The 19,871-nt window shown below is 59.5% G+C and overlaps 2 protein-coding genes and 1 non-coding gene across 10 annotated transcripts in view; 2 read left to right on the top strand and 1 right to left on the bottom strand.

Moving 5' to 3' along the window:
* Positions 1 to 6,953, top strand: part of NSD2 (nuclear receptor binding SET domain protein 2) — a 79,318-nt gene extending 72,365 nt beyond the window's left edge. For all 6 annotated transcript variants that reach the window (XM_061421030.1, XM_061421034.1, XM_061421035.1 and 3 more), the window contains 5 exons: positions 346 to 462; positions 2,393 to 2,534; positions 2,738 to 2,844; positions 3,361 to 3,565; positions 4,013 to 6,953. In XM_061421030.1, the coding sequence (XP_061277014.1) occupies positions 346 to 462; positions 2,393 to 2,534; positions 2,738 to 2,844; positions 3,361 to 3,565; positions 4,013 to 4,284 (843 nt within the window). In that variant the 3' untranslated portion in view covers positions 4,285 to 6,953. The remainder of the gene's footprint in view (positions 1 to 345; positions 463 to 2,392; positions 2,535 to 2,737; positions 2,845 to 3,360; positions 3,566 to 4,012) is intronic.
* LOC133250142 (small Cajal body-specific RNA 23) lies at positions 2,187 to 2,310 on the top strand. The gene has a single exon (XR_009737252.1). It is a non-coding gene; the product is annotated as a small Cajal body-specific RNA 23 (non-coding RNA).
* A 437-nt stretch (positions 6,954 to 7,390) lies between the features above and the next one.
* NELFA (negative elongation factor complex member A) overlaps positions 7,391 to 19,871 on the bottom strand; it is a 15,630-nt gene continuing 3,149 nt past the window's right edge. Inside the window, exons 1-12 of one of the 3 annotated variants that reach the window (XM_061421039.1) lie at positions 19,344 to 19,608; positions 19,070 to 19,261; positions 12,637 to 12,808; positions 11,393 to 11,554; positions 10,555 to 10,644; positions 9,829 to 9,959; positions 9,681 to 9,750; positions 9,460 to 9,548; positions 8,818 to 8,929; positions 8,388 to 8,668; positions 8,215 to 8,314; positions 7,391 to 8,057 (exon numbers count right to left, since the gene is read on the bottom strand). In XM_061421039.1, the coding sequence (XP_061277023.1) occupies positions 7,873 to 8,057; positions 8,215 to 8,314; positions 8,388 to 8,668; positions 8,818 to 8,929; positions 9,460 to 9,548; positions 9,681 to 9,750; positions 9,829 to 9,959; positions 10,555 to 10,644; positions 11,393 to 11,554; positions 12,637 to 12,808; positions 19,070 to 19,261; positions 19,344 to 19,517 (1,758 nt within the window). In that variant the 5' untranslated portion in view covers positions 19,518 to 19,608 and the 3' untranslated portion in view covers positions 7,391 to 7,872. Of the gene's footprint in view, positions 8,058 to 8,214; positions 8,315 to 8,387; positions 8,669 to 8,817; positions 8,930 to 9,459; positions 9,549 to 9,680; positions 9,751 to 9,828; positions 9,960 to 10,554; positions 10,645 to 11,392; positions 11,555 to 12,636; positions 12,809 to 19,069; positions 19,609 to 19,871 lie in introns of those variants that run through there. The other 2 variants (XM_061421038.1, XM_061421040.1) reach the window with 2 other exon arrangements.

The raw sequence follows: 19,871 nt of genomic DNA, 5'->3' as shown, positions 1-19,871 counted from the left end.
CCCCAGCAGTGTCGAGAAGGACAGAGGAGTTGAGAGGTGCTTGAAGGACACGTGCCCCGGCCCCGTTCGTCTCGCCCTGACTGCCGGTTTAGGGGCTCTCGCGGGAGAGCTTGGTGGTCTCCACCCTGCTCTCTGCTGGGGAGGGTGACTGTTGTAGTGCCGGCCGCGGGCGCTGGGGGGGCAGGGGCTGGCGTGTCGCTCCTTCCAGGGTGCTGAGAGAAGCTCCTCACCCACAGCCTTTAGAGCGTATGTGGTCACCTGACTGACTGATGGGCAGGGACGTGGGGCTCCGGGCTGTGCCCGGCAGGGTCTGCTGCTCACCCCACCGCGCCCTCTGGCCTCCAGGGGGAGTTTGTGAACGAGTATGTGGGCGAGCTGATTGACGAGGAGGAGTGCATGGCGAGGATCAAGCGTGCGCACGAGAACGACATCACCCACTTCTACATGCTCACCATAGACAAGGTAACGCGCGCGGCCCAGGCTGTCCCCGCACAGGAGCGCGCCGTCTGGCGTCGGGGCGCACGCCACATGATGCTGCTGTGCCGTGAGCACGGCTGTGTCTCACACGCCTGCGGCCACTGCCTGGGGGCTGGGACCAGCGCCAGGCAGCCCGCGAGGGGCTTCTGAGAGCCCCGTGCGCCCCTGATGCGCTCAGGGACACCAGCAGTCCTCCCAGGGTCAGAGAAGGGGGCTCGGGAGGCCGCCCTCAGGGACACGGGGAGACTCCTGGGGTATCTGTTCCTTGTCTGAAGCCCACGTCCGTCAGCAGTTGGGCACGTGTGTCCTCTTCGGGGACCAGCGTTCTCAGCGGTGCTGAGCTGGACTGTTATAGGTGGGGTGGAGGAGGGCAGGGCCGTCAGGACACAGCGCCCTGCTGACCAGCCCTCTCCAGGGGCTCTAGGGGACACGGCCACCCCAGGAGATGGCCAATGTCTGCACCCCCTGCCATCCCCCACTTCCTTCGGGGTGTGGTCGTGAAGGAGGTTATTTTATAAGAAATGAAAACCCTAGGCCTGTGCCTTCCTGTGTTTCAGAGTCTAAACTTGAACTACTTGTGTCTTGTGAGAAATGCCAGTTTGATCACTTAACACACAAATCAGTCCCTGAAATGATAATTCACCGAGGGCCCTGGCCGAAACAAAGAGAAAGCCCATGAAATGGTTCCTCTTCCATCTTTTTCCTGCAAGAATCAGAGAAAAAGCCCTGCCTCCCTAAGTGTGCCTCCCTTGCAATAGAGCAAGGTCTCTGTGAGAAGACCCTCACACACGCTTCACTGTGGTGAGAATCTGAGATACGAAGCCCAGATCTGAAAAGAAGTATTAGATACGTTACAAAACAGTTAAAACCATAAAGTGAGATTTAGAGACAGAAAAACAAGGTACTAAGGAATAAATCAGGCAGATTTGATAAAACGGTCAAAACTGGGAGTTACCATAAATTCACTGAAGTCAACCCATTGGATGGGTTAAGAAAAATTAGATGGTGACAGAGGAAGTTTCTGCCACTGAAGAAGCTCCCGAGAAACTGCCCAGATGCAGCAGACGTGCCGAGACCGGGCGGGAGAGGTGGGGAGACGGGAGAGGGATGTTCAGTAGGCGTGACAGGAGAGGCAGGAGGCCTGGGGGAGAGGCTGTGCAGACAGAGGTCTCTGGGATCCGTGTGGCACGGATCGTTTCACGGAGAGGCCGTGCGGGGAGAGTTCTCTGGCATCCGTGCGGCACGGATCGTTTCATGGATGAAGCTGACCAAGTTTTTGAGTGGGGTAAATAAAAATCTATACCTTTATACATTTTTTAAAAAGCAAAACAAAACTGTAAGATGCCAAACATTGTGAAGACTTGGAAAGCAAGCAAGAGGGGCTTCCCTGGTGGCCCTGCACCTGGGGGCTGGTGCTGGCGCTGCCGTGGGCCTGGGATCCATCCCTGGCCTTGGAACTGAGACCCCACAAGTTGGGCAGTGAGGGCCCTTCCCCAGGACAGCGGAGAAGAGAAGGGCAATTCTTGGAGCAGTGATGGGACGGCCGGCCTCCGCCCGAGTGCAGTCCCGTGTCCTCCTGACTCGTCTGCCCCGCTGCTGGTCTGGCTGGACCTGCAGGCTTGTCGGTGTCTTCAGCGGGTCCGTCTCGCCCCCATCAGCGCATGCCTCTAGGTGGTGGGGTGACGCCCGACCTCTCCCTCCCCTGCCGCTCGCTCACCAGCGCTCGGTCTCTCCTCGTGGTGCTGGCCTGCCCTCCGTGAGCCAGAGAAACAGGACTGGTTTGGGGGTCTCCCATCCGAGCAGCCATGGGAGACCACGGTTTCCAGTGCGACACTGCTATCCGCACGGGGCAGAGCCTTGGGGGAGCGCTGGCCGCACCGCAGGGGCCCCGTGACGCCCGAGTTGTGCCTTGCAGGACCGCATCATCGACGCCGGCCCCAAGGGGAACTACTCCCGGTTCATGAACCACAGCTGCCAGCCCAACTGCGAGACCCTCAAGTGGACAGTGAATGGGGACACGCGCGTGGGCCTGTTCGCCGTGTGTGACATCCCCGCAGGTACGCTGCACTCGGGGCAGCACTCTGACGACCCGTCCCAGGCTGCGGCGGGTCAGGAGGGCGGGGTGGTGGGGCAGGTGTGTCTTGCTGGGAGCGTCCCCTTCACGGAGGGGGCTGGGAGGCTCCGGGGCTGCCTGCGCGGCCACGGGGCTCTCGGCGGGGAGGACGGGAGGCTGCGCCCCCAGTGCCGTGTCCCCTCGCAGGGACAGAGCTGACCTTCAACTACAACCTCGACTGTCTGGGCAACGAGAAGACGGTGTGTCGCTGCGGAGCCTCCAACTGCAGCGGCTTCCTCGGTGACAGGCCGAAGGCGAGTGAGGGCGGGAACGGGGTCTGCGGGACGCGGTGAGGCTGCCTCGGGGCATCACGGGGGCTCATGGTCTGGGGCCACGAGCCGAGGCCGAGTGCAGTCAGGGTGGGTCTGTGCCCGGGCCTGGTGCCCGCGCCTGTGTCTGCAGTGTCCCGTGTCTGCGGACCCACCTCCCCGGGCCTGCATCCCAGCTGCGTGATGCCTGCAACAGCCCTGCTCCCTGCGGTGCCAGCAAGGGCGGGGGCGGGGACAGCGGTGCCCTCCCGAGGATGTGGGTCACCGCAGGCGTCGGGCCTGGAGCTGCAGCGTGCCTGCCCGCCCTGCCTTGCCCAGCTCGGCTGTGTTCTCGCATCCTGAATGAGGTTCTTCGGGGCCTGGACGCGCCACTGGGGAGCAGCCCGTCTGCCACATGGTCCCCAGGCGGATGGACCGCCATGCCCTCGGCCTCCGTGGCCCCTGCAGCCCCTCCTGGGCTCCCAGCCTCCCGCGGTGACTGTGCTGGCTTCCCCGTTCCAGACGTCAGCACCCCTGTCCTCGGAGGAGAAGGGCAAGAAGACCAAGAAGAAGGCCCGGAGGCGCCGCACGAAGGGCGAGGGGAAGAAGCCGTCCGAGGACGAATGCTTCCGCTGCGGTGACGGCGGCCAGCTGGTGCTGTGCGACCGCAAGTCCTGCACCAAGGCCTACCACCTGCCCTGCCTGGGCTTGGGCAAGCGGCCCTTCGGTGGGTCGGGGGTGGTGCCCGTCTCTGCGGGGAGGACGCTGGGCTCTCGAGAGGGACACTGCCAGCTGCTGTCAGGAGGGAGCCCCAAGGCCCTGGCCCCAGACCAGAGGGAGGCAGACACGCGAGCCTGGACAGGAAGCTGGGGGCGGAGGACAGGCTGGCAGGCAGGTGGTAGTTCTCCAGACTGAACAGGGCACCTTCATGGGCACATCTGAGGCGGGGCCCCCGGAAGCTCGATCCAGCCACACCCGGTCCTGGGAGCAGCCAGGCCGGCCAGTGGCCTGGGCATGGACACAGGCCCACTTGCCCGCCAGGTCTCTGAGCACCAGCTTTAGCTTTTTTTACGTTTTGCGAGTCGTGTGCAAAGTAGGGCCCGTCTCACTGGAGTGAGAGCTGAAGTGAGTCCCCATCCTGAGCCCCCGTGTGTAACACTCACTCTCCTTGCAGGGAAGTGGGAGTGCCCTTGGCACCACTGCGACGTGTGTGGCAAACCCTCCACTGCCTTCTGCCACTTCTGCCCCAACTCCTTCTGCAAGGACCACCAGGACATGGCGGCCTTCAGCTCCACCCAGGATGGGCGGTTGTACTGCAGCGAGCACGACTTCCGGGCGGAGCCGGCCCGGAGCGCCCAGACCGAGCAGCCCTGCCCGGGGCCCAGCAAGGCCAAGGGGCGGCGGCGGCGGCGGCGGTGTTGGCGCAGGGTCATGGAAGGCAAATAGCGCCTGGCTGGGGCTGGGTCTGACCAGGGGTGGCCATGGGTGGGCGGGGAGGGCCGGGCCTGGCAGTGTCAGAGGACCCCGCCCTGGCCCCCGGCACAGACGCACAGGCCTCCCCGCGGAGGAGCGTCCTGCCACTGAGCCATCTCAGCAGCGCCCGCTGCGCCCGCACTGACCGTCCGAGCCACGTGGGCGCCCCGCGAGGCGCCGACGTCCCAGGACAGACAGCCTCACTACACAGCGTCACAGCTACACTCGAACCTCAGCCCGTCCCTGCCCCGCTGTCCTTCTAGGCCGAACTTAGGACTGAAGATTAACTGGCACATGAAACGCATTTCTCTCACCCAAGGGGTATAGTGTTTCCCTGAGGGTCTCTCATCCCCAGTCTTCACGACGTTGCCCACCTCCCGCCCGCCCGCGTCACTCAGGAGAGGAGCCCAGGGTGGGGCCTGGCAAGCACCGGGACCCAGGATGCCTTGGGAACGTGGTTTTGACTGTTGCGCTTATGAAACAGCTGTATGGGTTTTTTTTTGTACTAATGTGAAGTTTTTCCTCAGAGTGCTTCTTTTCCATCCTAGTGAGAAGCCGATAGTATAGCGAGTGAGCCCTGGAGCGGCTCTGGCTGTGGACCGGGCCCCACGGCGGGCCTGCACCCCAGGCCTGGGCGGCTCCCCGAGGGGCCCTCACACGGAAGCATTTGTGGATAGTTTTGATTGGTTTTTCTTTACCAGTTTCTGGCTTTTACTCTCAATATATTTTTGCTAAACTTGTTTCACAAACTAGCACCGACTGCAATGCTTGTTTACTGATGCGTCCCGAGTTCCCGCAGCCACAGGACGGAGCGGCGGGCGTGGGCCCTGCTGAGGAGCCTGGGCTGCCCGGTGCCCCTGCTGGGCTCGGAGCTTGAGGGGAACCTGTGTCCGACAGCCCTTTCGGGCCAAGGAGAGGCTGCCTGGGCGGGGGTAGCGGGAGCCGGGCTGGGCAGACGGGCTCGGCAAGGGCACTCAGGCTGGGCCGCCGGGCGTGGGCACCTGGCCTTGCAACAGCCGGCCGACGCCCCGGGGTGCCGCGTGGACCTGGGCCTGGGCACGATCCCAGCAGGAGCCCCCCTGCCTGCCCGTCTCCACACGAGGGGAGCGGCCATTCAGCAGGTCTGTTCTCTGACCCTTTCACTGAAACTGCCTGGACGACGTACATCCTGCGGTTTACGCACCTGCCCCAGAAAACCGCGCCTGAGGCCCCGTTCGTCTTGCCATCCCGCTGCAGAATGACGGGGTGTGTGATGCAGTGCTGAGCCGTCAGGGTTGGGGGGTGGTCTCTACGGCCCTGACCCCTGGGAAGCATCTGTTCTGGGTCTGAGGCTCCCACGGCCTCCCGAGCACAGACCTGGGTGGGCGGGGGGTGGGGGGTGCTGCTGACCCAGGCCGTCCCACTGGCCCTTTTCTAGTGACCCTGGGACCAGAGGCAAAGGCGGCTGCGTCCTCGGCAGCCCCACCATCTCTGGGGCACTGGGGGCGTTTCCGTGCAGAGCTCTGTCTCTCAGACTCCGTCTGGAGGGTACTGGGAGGACGTAGGCCACCTCCTGAGGCCCTGTGCTCAGGGGGCCGGGCGCAGCCCTGCCCTGCAGAGCCAGGCCTGGGGAGCGGCCCCCATCCTCTCCTGCCAGGAGGGGCCTCTGCCCACCAGAGCACCGCCGCTGCTCTTGCAGCCGCTGTTCCACTTTGGGCACGGGGGTGCAGGTTAACTTATTTTTATATTTGACAGTAGTCAAGTTTTGTGATCTTTGAGTCACTCTGATATTTCCAAATTCTTTTATGGTTTTTCTGAAGGAAATACTGGAAAACTTAATTTAGATGTGGTTGCCCTCTTTCCAAAAATTATTATAATGAGCAAATAACACTAAGTTCTGAGTCTCTAAGAAGCCAATTCACAGCTCTGAGCAGAACCCGGGCCTGGAGGAGCAGTGGAGAAGGGCCCTCCCGGCGGGGCCGCCCCGAATCAGAGGGGTGCTGGACGTGGGGAATTCAGTCTGCTCTGAACCTCAGCCTCAGTCCTTGGTTGGTAATGTGAGGCCAAAACAAAAGAAAGCTGCCTGAGGGCCTCGGGACTCAGCACGGGGGTGGACAGGCCCCCCGGGTGCTGCCAGCCTCCCGGCCCCCGTCCTGTCCTCCCAAGGGGTGGGGTCACCCCGACACCGTCCCAGGACCCACCCCCCAGCTGGCAAACGGCCACGTGTGTGCAGCCCCTTCTCCAGCCACCTCACGTTCGGGAGTAAGACAAGCCTGTTCGTATCACTCAGTACAGAGACTGTCAGGTGCCAAATTCTTGACCCTACGAGACGTGTAGCGAACGAGGACACGCTCACGTACAACGCTGTCTGCAGGCGGCACGGTGCCCACCGCCCTGCCAAGAAGGGAGCCGAGATGACTCGAGCAGCACACTGCTGCCAGTGTCGGTGGCCCGCAAGGGGTCCAGGCTCCAGCTCTGGGGTACCCGGTGCTACCGCCAGTTCTGACAGACTTAAGAACTTGAACTTCACTTCTGGGGGATATACTGAAATGTAGATTCGCTGTTTGGGGGGAAATAGCATTTTAAGGTCGGAAATTGTGTCTGAAAGATTGTATGAGTATTTTTGTATTAAAAAAAATTTAAAGGCTTTTTTCTTAAACTTACTTTATGTGGGATTGTGTTGTTTTTTTTTCCCAATTTTCCTGATTTTTTTTTTTTGGGGGGGGGGGCGGGGCTCGCTGCACATGTGGAGTCCTAGGTCCCGTCCAGGATTGAAGCCGCACTCCCCTTCGGCAGAAGCAGGGGTACTAAGCCTGGACTCCGTCCCGCCCCGCCCCGTCCCAGAATCGTCTGTTGCTGAGCATCTGACACCATCCTGACGTCCGGGGAAAGGCCACGGTGGCCCCGGAAGTGGTCGTGGCGGGGGGGCTCTGAATCTGCCCCTGTCCCCCAAAACGTGGCAGAGTCAGAAAAGGAGGCTTCGCGCGCCTCAGCGCCAAGGCCCCTGGGTCTCCTGACTCAGAGCCTCTGGTGTGCGCCCCCCCCGCCCCGCCCCCCCAAGCAGAGAGGTCGAGCTGGCTGGAAACAGCTCCGGTGGTGGTTCTTTAGAAAAGCTAAACTTTAATTAGGTGGTCTTTACAATGAAAACAGGTACCCAAGGACTGGTCTTACACGCTCACAGCTGTACAAAAGGCAAGTACAAAGCCTGCGGGCGTGAGCACGGCCCACCCTGGGTCCCGGGCCGGGCCCCCCGCCCCCGCGCCCCACGCTCAACCACCACGGGCGGCACCTTTGACCCTCAGCCGCGCGGGGGCCGCGCCGCCCGAGCAGGAAAGCCCTGCAGGTCAGCGGGACTCGAGAAAAACTAAGGAAAGGTCCAAGTCTAACAGGAGGAGCTGTGGCCAAGATTACGAAGTTACAACTTTTTTTTGGCTAAGTTTAACATTCAAAAATGTAATACTGAATCCAAAAGTGTCTTAAATCACACAAAAAGGACCCATATTAAAATTTAGAAAACAAGTCCAGGACGCCCCAGAGAAACCGGATCTAAAGCGTAAGTGGGCGGGGACGCGCCCGGCGGCCCTAGGACACGTTGGCCATGGGCTTGTACTTCTTGAAGCGCGTCCACTGGCCGGTGGCGTAGTTCATCTCGAAGACCGTGTCCACCAGCATGGTGGTGCTGCCCTGGCCGTCCGACTTGGGCAGGTCCTCCGTGTGCTCGCTCAGCTTGATCTGGATCACGTCGCCCTGCTCCTGGCACGGGTTCTCTGCGGGGGCGGGCGGGGGCCGCTGGGCGGGGACCCGGGGCCACAGGGCCGGCCCCGCCCCCACCCTCACAGGACCCGGGCCCCGCCCCCGCCCGCCGGGCCCGCCCCCAACCCCCCCCCCCCCCCCCCGCAGGGCCTGGCCCCGCCCCGGACCCACCTCGGGAGCCCGCCATGAAGCCCAGGATGAGCGCCTTCTCTGGCCGCGTGACCTTGTTGGCCGTCTTGAACATCTCCTGCGCCGCGAACATCTGCTCCCTCTGCGTGGAGGCTGGTGTGGGCACTGGGTCCCCCCTCCCCGGGCGCCGTCAGCACCCCAGCCCCCCAACCTACCGTGAGCGACAGGTTCTTCTTGGGCTGCTGCTGAGCGGGGGGCTGCTGGGCCTGGGGGGCCACCATGGCCACCGGAGGCGTCTGGGCCGCAGGGGCGGCGGCTGGGGGCGTGGTGGGCGTCAGGGGCGAGGGGGGCGCGGCGGGTGGGGGCGCCGCGGGGCTGGGCCCGCTGTTGTACAGGGGCGCGCGCTGCTTAAACTGCGCCGGGAGCGCCGGACTCGGCGCGCCGGGCTCCTCGGGGGGGCGGCTGGCCTGCAGGCTGGCGTCCCGCGAAGATGGGGCTGCGAGCAGAGCGGAGCCTGCTGAGGCCCGAGATCCCCCACTCTGCGTCCAGCCCCCGAAAGAGAAGTGGACGCGCTCTGGTCCACGGCCCAGCCCCCTGCCCCCAAAGCGAGCCGCAGGTCCCGGGGAAGGGCGGCGGGCCGCTCACCTGGCGGCGTCTCAGAGCTGGGGACGTAGGACGAGGCCGGGACCACGCTGGGCGTCGCTGGCAGGTAGCTCGTGGAGGGCAGCGCGGGCTCACTATTCAGAGACCCGAGTTTCTGGAAGACAGAGGCCACGTTCCTCCCAGAGGAGCCCTGGGCCCTGACCCCTCAGGGCCTGACCCCCAGCCTGGAGCCTCCCCGTGGGCTGGGGGCCTGGCCGGGCCGTCCCGTCTGGTCAGGAACACCCCCCCCCCCCCGCCCCCAACCGAGCCATCTTTGAGGAAAGAATCCAAGGATGCTTTTCTTATCACAAGCATGTGATAAAAGGAAAACCCAGTCCTTTCAAGACCGTGAGAACACACAGCTCTGCAACGCTCCCCGGAGGAGACCGATGGACAAGGTGACACCGGGTACCCGCCTGTGCGGCCCCCACAGCAGGGGGGCCTCGGCGCAGGGACGCCCTCCTGTGAGGCTAACTGGCCTTGCCGCGAGACTGAGGGGACGCCGAGGAGCCCCCCGCTCTGGGCCCGTGTCCACACCAGGGCCCCCTAGGCCCCCATTCTCCTGCGTGTGTCCCCATGGACACGCCCCAGCGGCTAACGCTAAGACAGGGGACCCACTCCGCCACCCAGGGCCCGCAGCCCTACCTGCGTGGACACCAGGCCGGCTGCGTAGTCGGGGGTGGCATTCTCCACGACCGTCTCCTCCTTGGCGGGCTTCTCCACCGCCTCTGTGTCTGCGGGCAGAGCACGGCCTCAGCACCCCCAGCCTGGGCGACGGACCCCCAAAGACACGGCTGCCTCGAGGGGCAGCCGGGCCGGTCTCGGGAGATGAGGCCGCCCGTGGGCACAGGCGGCCGAGTACGCACCCAGGGCCCTCCTGCGCCTCTTGGCCTCCCGGCCGGCGCCAACCACATCCAGCTCGGAGATGTCCAGGAGCTGCAGACAGACAGAAGCCCCTCAGCCTTGGCGAAGGCGCACCAGGCCAGCCCGGAGCCGCGCGGGGCCTGTGCCCACCTTCACACCCCTCTCCTTCCGCAGGGGCGTCCTGGACGGCGGAATGGGCGTGCGGTTCCCGGCGGGACTGAAGACGCTGGGGGCTGTGGGGCTCCTGAAGGGCGCCTGCTTCGGGATGCCTTTGAGTGGAGCTGGGGCGGGGGGAGGAGGGCGGCTGTCAGGAGCTTCAGGTGCTGCCTGACGAGTCCCCGAACCCTCCTCCATGCCCCCAGGGTCCTAGGGTATCCGTGAGGGCAGGGGGCCTGCAGACCCCAGGGCGGGGCCGTCCCAGCTGCACCAGCACCGCCCCCACCCCCCGCGGGGTCCCTGACGCAGGAGGGACGGTGCCTTCCCGCCACTGGGTCCGGCCCAGCACCCACACCGCGGCTCGCGGGTCCTCAGCAGGCGCAGCGGGGAGCCCCCAAGCCCCTGTGGAGGTCAGGCCCGCCCGGGCTGGAGAGGAGGACGGGGCCGCGGGGCGGGCCCCCTGCAGCAGGTTACTGCCCTCTCCGACCCCCGCCTATGGACTAGCCCCCGGCCGGGCCAGGCAGACAGCGCAAGGGGAGCTCCAGCCCCGAGGGAGGCCGGGGGGCCATTGGAACTTCGCACGGAGAAGCCGGGCCGTCCCGGGCCAGCCAGGTCCCTCCTTGGCAGGGCGGAAGAGCCCCCCCAGTCCACACGGCAGGACCCTGTCGGCTGCAGACGGCCGCGCCTTCCCAGACCCCCCGCCCCGGGTGGCGGCCTTACTCGTGGTGTCCATCTTGCGGAGCAGCCCCCGGCCTTTGGCGTGGAAGGGCACGCCCGCGCTCCTCTTGAGCTGCTGGGCTGTCTCGGTGGCTGGAAGACAAGGGCTGTGTCAGCGCTCCCAGGGCGGCGCCTCTGACCGTGGGCTCACAGGGGAGCAGACAGCGGGGGCTCCTCCCTGGTTGGGGAGCGGGGTCGAGGCCCCAGCTCCACGAGGCTGCAGACCACTGCGGACCCCGGATGCTGTCCAGGGGAGCCACGGTGGCGGCGCTTTATCTGATTCTTTGCAAACAGGCCACTTACACACTTATCGACACCAATACCAGAACCACTTAAAATCTGCTATCAGTCAAAACAATCAATATCCTAGCCTCTTTTCCAACAAGCACCTTCTACGTACATTTTATAGCTGCTACTTAGGGAAACGTTTAAGAAAATGACCAAACATCTTTATAGTCAAATTCAGGCCATTTGCAACTCCAGAACAGTCAAGGGAGTAACTGTCTCATCACCTGTGTGATTCAGCTGGTTCAGACATCATTTTTGGAACAAAGATTATAAATACTTTCACCTGAAAACTAGCAAGTTTCTACAGGAGATTTTTAGAACATGCAGTTTAGCCCAGAATCAATGAATTTCTAATAGAAAAAGCTATGTAGAACACTGTCTTTAAAAGATAATTAGGAACCGTAAAACCTGAAGGAACCTCAGAACAAAAACTACTAACGTGGGACAAAAGGCATCGTGTGCCAGCAAGCCAGTCTCCCGAAGCCTGCAGGACCTCCCAGGCCTGGCTGCGCAGGGCGGCCCCAGCCCCGGCGGACAGAGGCCCGGCACTCACACTTCTGCAGCAGCTCGGCCCTCAGCGTGGCGCTCTTCGGCTTCCGTTTCAGCTGAAAGTGCTTCACCGGGGGGGTGAGGGGGCCCGCGAGTGTCGTCAGGGCGTTTTTGTTCAGGTACTGGCACTCCAGCGGGAGCATGGCGGACGCCTCGCACTCGTTCACTGCTCGGAGAGCCGGCGTGTCAGGAGGCGCACCTCCGCACGCAGGCCCCATTTCCACAGCCAGTGTAGAGGCGCAGTTTCCTATTTATGTTCGTGGAGCTTCTGCTTTGAACTCAAAACAGAGAACAAGTACCCGCTGACCGCACGCCTGCCCTCACCCAGCAGTCAGGGCCACTGACCTGGGCCCAAAGGCCCCAGAATCCCCTGGGAGCGGCTTGAAGGCCAGAGCCCCTGGCCCAGCACAGCTGGCGTCCTCACGCCCAGAGCAAGCCGAGGGCGCCCGCGGCCGTCCCGGGTCTCCCCCGCCCACCCTGTTGGGGGACGCCCCTGGGCCCCGCTGGCCCCTGGTCCCGGGAGCAGCACCCAGGCCGTGTCCTGGCCCGCGTGTAAGCTGGGGGCGAGAGCTCAAGAGCAAGGCCCGGGGAAAGCAGAAAGCAGACGGCCCCACGCTCCCGGCCCCGGGGAGCACTCCGAATCTCCCCAGGGCTGCAGACAGAGCGGGCCCCTCCCACCGGAGAGCGCACCCGGGAGGGCCTGGAGCTGCCGGGAGCCTGGACGAGCTGGGCCCCAGGACACAGACACCCGGGTGTGGGCTCCGGTGCTCTGGGGTGGCCACTGAGCAAGCGCAAGGCTCAGAGCGGGAGCGGCCACCTCAGGGCTGGAAGCAGGGGCGGGCATCCACCCCGGACGCCCAGGCCGCCGACCCTGCAGCAGCCCCGGGGCACGGGCCCGCCTTTCCAGGGCTGCGGTGCTAGTTCTCCAAACTAGAGGGGTTCGGGGAGGAACAGGCCTCCCGCCTCCGTGTGTTCTCCTGTCCGTTTGCAAACAGTGCCTAAGTGGTTTGGAGTTCGTGTTCTAAACAGATGCGTCGCAGGTGTTCTCAGCACACACTCAGAAGCGGCCAGCCGGTGCCAGGGAGCACCCAGGCTCCGGGGTACAGCCTGCCCGGAGCTGAGGGGAGGGCTGTGCGGGGTGAGGACAGGTCACACGGCGCCCGAGCCGGGGAGGGGGGGACCGACAATCACCTCAGGAGCGCTGTCAGGGCAGGCCCCCCTCCCCCGCAGACCACACGCCCGCCCTACCCTTCTCTCTGAGCTCCCCTAAGATGTCTTGGACGTTGGGGTTCTGCTCTTCCAGGTCCAGGTTAAGGGCCCCGGAGTCAGGAAAGGACTTCAGGATGTCAGCCACCATGAGCACCCAGGGGTCCGAGTCCAGGCTGGCGAGCTGGATGATCTCCGTGAGTGCGCCCTTCATCTGCGAGACAGCACAGGCGCGTCTGGGCCCACCCCGTGCTGCCCGCGCGGGTCTGAGGGCAGGCGCCGAGCTGGGCCTCTGAGCGCCTCGCCTTCTCACACGTGGGCCCGCGTCAGACCTGCAGGGCTCCTGGGGGCGCTGAGGGGCCAGCCTCAAGGGGGCCTCCCAGCGCGCGGCAGACGGAACAGGAGCCGGCAGACTGGGCAGCAGTTGAGGGAGCTGGCCAGGGTAGGTGGTGGAGCGCGGTCCTGGCGGGCAGGGAGCAGGCAAGGGCTGCCAGGAGGCCCGGGCCGAGGCCACAACTGGGCTCCTGGGATGGAGCAGCACCTGGGGAGGCTGCCCTCCCGAGGCCCCGGTGACAGGGGCCTGGGCCTGGGCTGTGGCCGCGTCTGCTGAGGCCCCAGCCACCTCCCCAGGCCGCCAGCGGCTGAGTGTCCCCACTCCCTGCAGCTTGGGGCCCAGACAGAGCCGGACTCGCCCGGCCCCCTGGCCCCACCCTGCAGACCGAATCCCCCAGCACGGCCCTCGGGAACAGGGGGCCCTCCCACCTGGGCCCAGCCCCCGTCCAGCACGCCTGGCTGCCTGCCGGCGTCCGGGGCTCAGGGCACGAGGCCCAGCCTTGGTGCCCGACACCGGTCCCTCCTGCTGGCCGCGGGCAGGGTCGAGGGCCAGCTGACCCACCTCTCAAGGGCTGCACCCTGAAATACCCGGAAACGTGTTCTCTCGCCGTGTGACTAAATGGTAAGCGTCCTTTTTTCATTTAACGCTGGTGGTGGGGCTGTTACAGCGTCTGCTACCCTCCCCCTTTGATTTAGCTGAGCTTCACTCTTTCCTCCGTTAAAAACAAAAGCTATGAAACGAAAAACACTTTTACCTGTCACTTACTAGAATGAGTTAGACGGTAAGAATGTGTCTGTGACAAACTAAATCTATATAAAATGCAGAACAAGAACACCCCGACTCACACCCCTGGCTCACCAGGGGCTCCACAGGCAGGCTGGGCCCTGGGCACCGTCAGAACCGTGAAACCCAGGCAGGCAGATGGCAGGGCGGCCGCCCCGCGCCCGGGCCCAGGATCACAAGAAGGGGCTGGGGCAGTGGGCCAGGCACATGGCGCAGCGTTTGGAGAACCACGTGGCCGCTCCTCAAGAAGACCGACACAGGGCCTCTTGGAGGCCTTCCGCGAGGAGGCCACGCTCTCACTGTGGAGGGCCGGGTTCAGCCGCTGCCCAGGGAACCGAGATCCCACAGGCCGCAAGGCACAACCAAAATTAAAGAAAAAGACAGCCCCCGCGGAGCATGAGGGCCAGCAGCTCCATGCTGGGGCACAGACCCAGAGACTGGAGACACCCGTCCTCCCAAATTTGCAGGCAGACAGCTGTATTCATAACACCCCCAGAGCAGCAGCGACTCCAAGGCCATCATCTGATGAAAGCTTCATCCGCACAAGGGAACTCTGGTCTGGCAGCTGAAGGACACACACGGTAACATGGGCGAACCACGAAAGCTCTGTGAAAGCAGCCAGACTTGAGCGCACACGCCGCGCGGTTCTGCGCAGGTCACACACCAGGACAGGTTACCCTGTAGGCGCGGGAGGCGGACGGCGGTCCCAGGGCTGCAGGTGGCAGGGCAGACTGCGGGGCTTGGGGTCGCCTCCTCCGGGCTACACAAATGTTCTGGCCTCAGAGAGCGCGGTGAGGCACCCAGAGCACTGGTCTATGCATTTCAAGAGTGAATCTAACCTGAGTATCTCAGTCTGAAAAACTATGAGCAAAGAACAGGGGGCCGCAGCCGTCCCCAAAGCTGGCAGCACACCTGGGATCCCGCCTGGAGGCGGCGTGTCCCCGACCTGGCTGGGCGTCATGTGCCCAGGTGTCAGTTCTGGGCGACAGAGCTGGGCTCTGTGGAGAGGAAGCCGGCAGGGGCAAGGACGGTCCTCGGCCCGGCCCCCCGACACGGAGCTCCTGGAAGAGCCACACTCGCAAGCGCCTGCTGCAGTCCAGTGGAGTCACAGTCAGGGAGGAACCAGGAGAGGGGCAGCCAGAGTCACACGGGAAGAGCAAAGGGCGGAAAACACCAGTGTCCACGGGGTACACCCCCACCGAGCACACGGCGTCTCTGACCACTCACAGTGCCAAGAACTTTTAAACTCTACAAAATGAGGAGATAAAGCAGAGAAATGAGTTTAGACACGGCAAGACAACAGGAGGTAACAAAAGCAACAAGAAGACCATACCAAGAAACAGACTTAAGGCATCACGCAATGTCTAAGGACGCCCTCCAATGGCCAGGAGCCCCCAGAGCCGGAATGGACGACAGAGACGAAGTGCGTGGTGCCCCCAGTACCGTATGGATGGGCGCTGTCCTTCAGTAACCTCTAAGTCCGGGGGACCCCACTCAAGCTGCAGGAATATTTCCTTCACAAAACTACAGTCTGATTCTAACTTCCTGTGAGAAAAGCAATACAAGTAAGAAGTTGTAAAAGAAGCTAACACAAGAAAGATCAGTCCTGCCAGATGCCACAGTTATAAATGCCACGTGGGTTCGACACGGCCTTCACCTCCCACTGTATTCCCAGACAAACTTCAAACGAATCGCATTTCAATTTGAGAAATGAGACATAAAGGCCCTGGAAGGACCATAGAAGTCTCTCTTTTGTGTGACTGGTAAGAGCAAGTCCTCTGGAGTTACAATTCTAAACTGAGGAGCCATAAAAGACAAAAGCTTGAAGTTTACCACTTAAGTATTTTTTCTATGAAACATTACACAAAAAAATCCAATCCCATAAATGAAATCAAGAGAAATGTCACACTGAGTGGAAAAAAAAATTTGTAATTCCTATCACAGGCAATTAAACACACACACACTTGTTATATTGTATAGACGTCTCTACTATACATAAAGAACAAACAAGGAGACTGATTCTCCATGCCAATTTTTAAAACTTTACCATTAGAAAAATGATTTAAAATTGCAAAGGATACTCGGCCTCATTCAAATAAAAGAAGTGTAAAACAAATGCAGAAGCAGACAGTTCCCCATGGGGGAGGGCGGGGCAGGGGCCGCTGCGGCCCCAGGAGCACAGGCCCAAGGCCCTCGCCAGAGCATCAATTCTTCGGCGCTCAGCCTTCTTCACAGTCCAACTCTCACATCCATACATGACCACTGGAAAAACCATAGCCTTGACTAGATGAACCTTTGTTGGCAAAGTAATGTCTGCTTTTCAATATGCTATCTAGGTTTGTCATAACTTTCCTTCCAAGGAGTAAGCGTCTTTTAACTTCATGGCTGCAGTCACCATCTGCAGTGATTTTGGAGCCCCAAAAATAAAGTCTGACACTGTTCCCACTGTTTCACCATCTATTTCCCACGAAGTGATGGGACCAGAAGCCATGATCTTAGTTTTCTGAATGTTGAGCTTTAAGCCAACTTTTCTCTCTCCTCTTTCACTTTCATCAAGAGGCTTTTTAGTTCTTCTTCACTTTCTGCCATAAGGGTGGTGTCATCTGCATATCTGAGGTTACTGATATTTCTCCCAGCAATTTTGATTCCAGCTTGTGCTTCTTCCAGCCCAGTGTTTCTCATGATGTACTCTGCATATAAGTTAAATAAGCAGGGTGACAATATATAGCCTTGACGTACTCCTTTTCCTATTTGGTTTACTTAGCTTTAAAGAGAAACAGATACATCACAAAACACGTGGACTGGTTTGAAGATTTCATTAAGAAACACAAGCTGGAGCAGATGCCGCGTATAATGTTTACGCTCACATGCCTGGGCCAAGGGGTCCAAAGCTGTTCTGGATGTGTCTGAGGGTGTGCCTATATCAGATCAACCCAGGAATTGCAGGGAGTGAGGGGGACCGCCCTCCCTAGCGTGGCTGCCCCTCATTCAATCAACTGAAGACCTGAACAGAGCAGACAGGCTAGTAGATCGAACTCCTCCAGCCTGAGTACTAAGCTGAGACTGATCTTTCCCAACCCTGGGACTTTACTGAGATATTGGCCCTTCTCTGGCCTGCTGGTTTTTCAGACTGTTCTCACACTTGCTGGCTGCAGATCCTGGGCCTTTTCAGGAGGCTGTCATAAGCCAACTCCTTTTAATAAAGCCAGGACCTCTTTCTCTCTCCCCCTCTACATGGCATATATAGGTACACATAAGGCTTCCCTGATGGATCCATGGTAAAGAATCTGCCTGCAATGCAAGAGATGCAGGAAACTCAGGGTTCAATCTCTGGGTTGGGAAGATCCCCTGGAGTGGGGCATGGCAACCCACTCCAGGATTCTTGCTGGAGAATCCCACGGACAGAGGAGCCTGGCGGGCTGTAGTCGGTGGGGCCGCAGGGAGTCGGACACAGCTGAGCATGTGCGCAGAGCGCACACACGGCGCACACGGGCGTCCTGTCGGCCGTTTCTCTGGAGAACCCTGACCCAGCGTGGGACACGTGCTGCTGTTCAGGGCCTCAGTCATGTCTGACTCTTGGCAAACTCAAGGACTGCAGCACACCAGGCCTCCCTGTCCCTCACCATGTCCCAGAGTTTGCTCAAACCCATGTCCACTGAGGCGGTGATGCTACTGAACCATCTCATCTCTGCCGCCCGCTTCTTCCTTCTCTTTCAGTCTTTCCTAGCATCAGTCTTTTCCAGTGAATCGGCTCTTCACACCAGGTGGCCAAAGTGTTGGAGCTTCAGCATCAATCTTTCCAGTGAACACCCAGGACTGATCTCCTTTAGGATGGACTGGTTGGATCTCCTTGCAGTCCAAGGGACTCTCAAGAGTCTCCTCCAACACCACAGTTCAAAAGCATCAATTCTTCTGCGCTCAGCTTTCTTTATAGTCCAACTCTCACATCCATACATGACCACTGGAAAAGCCATAGCCTTGACTAGAGGGACCTTTGTTAGCAAAGTGACGTCTTTTCTTTTTAATACGCTGTCTAGGTTTGTCATAGCTTTCCTTCCAAGGAGCAAGTGTCTTTTAATTTCATGACTGTAATCATAGTCCACAGTGATGTTGGAGCCCAGGAAAGTACAATCTATCGCTGTTTCCAGTGTCTCCCCATCTATCTGTCAGGAAGAGATGGGGTCAGATGCCATGATCTTGGCTTTTTGAATGCCGAGTTTTAAGCCAGCCTTTTCAGTTTCCTCTTCCACGTTCATCAAGACGCTCTTCAGTGTCTCTTCCCTTTCTGCCATCAGGGTGGAGCACACACAGCCCAGCTATCTGGTGTCCCTTCATCTATGGTCCCACATAAAAAAATAGCAGAAAGCTATCCCCGAAGGTATCAGACCCTCACATAACTGAAGAAAAGTAACTAAGACAGCTAAGTGAATTAGGATGTTTTGGAATAAAAAGTTTAACACTAAATATATAAATAAAAATGCCTTTCAGAAAAGTAAATTATCCAGAAAGGCCTAGTTCTTTCAGTCCAGCTAAGTAAGTTTTTCATTACAATTTCTTGTAATGACAGGCAAAATCCAAGAATAAACTACAGAGGAATCAACCAAAGAAAGCTGGTATACTTCTATCAATGCTGGACCAAAACACAGACACAACATTGCCGGCCACAGAGGCCTTCACCCAGGGACCTGCGGCCCACTCACAAGGCAACAGGCACGGCGCTCAGCGCGTCACAGCGCAGAAAGCAGAGGCCGATAAAACCAGGCAGGTGTATAATCATAGGAGACAACAGAGGGAAGCATACCCACTGATACGGACGAGTAAACAAATCTGACCTACTGAATACATACTGGGCAATGGGTCGCAAAACTAGATGAAAAAAATGCTTCTCAAACTCACTCGCCATGCTTATGAAAACTGACCATATATTTTGCCATTAAGCAAATCTTACATTTCAAATGACTGAAATAACACAGACTATATTCTCTGACAAGCACTCATCCCAGCTAGAAATTACTAGTAAAAACAAGTAAAACCTCTCTCCCTCTAATGTACAAAAATTAAAAAACATTTTAAATTACAAAGAGATCAGTGAGGAAATCATCGTAGAAGTTACAAGATAGTGTGCCTTGGTGATGATGACACCATCAACAGTTGTGGGCACAGCCAAAGACGTAAGAGAGGAAAACCCGCCCTAACACGGGCATTTTAGAAAAGGAAGGTGGCTGAGAAATGAGGTCAGTGTCTACACTAAGAGATGAGAAAAGGAACAACATAAATACCAAGTAAAGGAAGGAAGTAATCAAAGGACAAGAATTAGTGAACATGGGCTCCTCTGGGGTCGAGTGGTTAAGAGCCCACCTTGCAACGCAGCGGCACCAGCTTGATCCCTGGTCCGGGAAGAGCCCTCACGCCAAGGGATGACTGAACCTGTGGGCCACACTCCTCTCCGCCACACTGGAGAGGAGCCGCCTCTCCACGCAGCCAGAAAAAGCCCGAGCGCAGCAACAAGACCCACCACAGCCAAAAAATAAAATGCATCAGTAAACAAACCTTAAAAAAAAAGAAATAACCAAGATTAGCGAACAGAAAATGAACAGATAACAGAACAATGAACAAAGTCAAAAGGTGGTACTTGGCAAAGTCTCCTGAGGCTGACAAACATCTGCTGCGATGAACCCCGGGGGAACCCGGGGGAGGAAACCGCAGTGCGCATGCTTCTAACATTCCAAGATGAAAAGGGCTGTCGTCCACTGTATGCTAACAAGGCCGCAGTTTTAACACAAACTGCCCAACCACTAGAAAACATACAGCATCCAGAAAAGTTAAGAAGAACATCAAACCAAACATCAATACTCAAATATCTTCCCACAGGGAAAATCCAGCCCCCCAGCTGGCTTATTACTTAAGTTCTACCAAACATTTAGGAAGAAATAATTCCACTATTAAACAAAATTTCTAAAAGAGAGGAAAACAGAAGCCGTATCACCACCGCATTTATAAAGAAATTCAATACCAGTATCTAACGAAGACCGCCCAGGCGAGTAAAACTGGAGGTTAATCTCACCCATGAACACTGACACAAAATTCCTACACAAAGCGTCAGGGCCACAAGCGCTGCGCTGCGCTGCGCTCAGTCACGTCCGACTCTCTGCAGCCCTGT

The sequence above is a fragment of the Bos javanicus genome, chromosome 6 (assembly GCF_032452875.1).
Source record: "Bos javanicus breed banteng chromosome 6, ARS-OSU_banteng_1.0, whole genome shotgun sequence".
NCBI lineage: Eukaryota > Metazoa > Chordata > Mammalia > Artiodactyla > Bovidae > Bos > Bos javanicus.
Note: the sequence above shows the minus strand (reverse complement) of the source record. Positions and strands in the feature narration are given on the sequence as shown.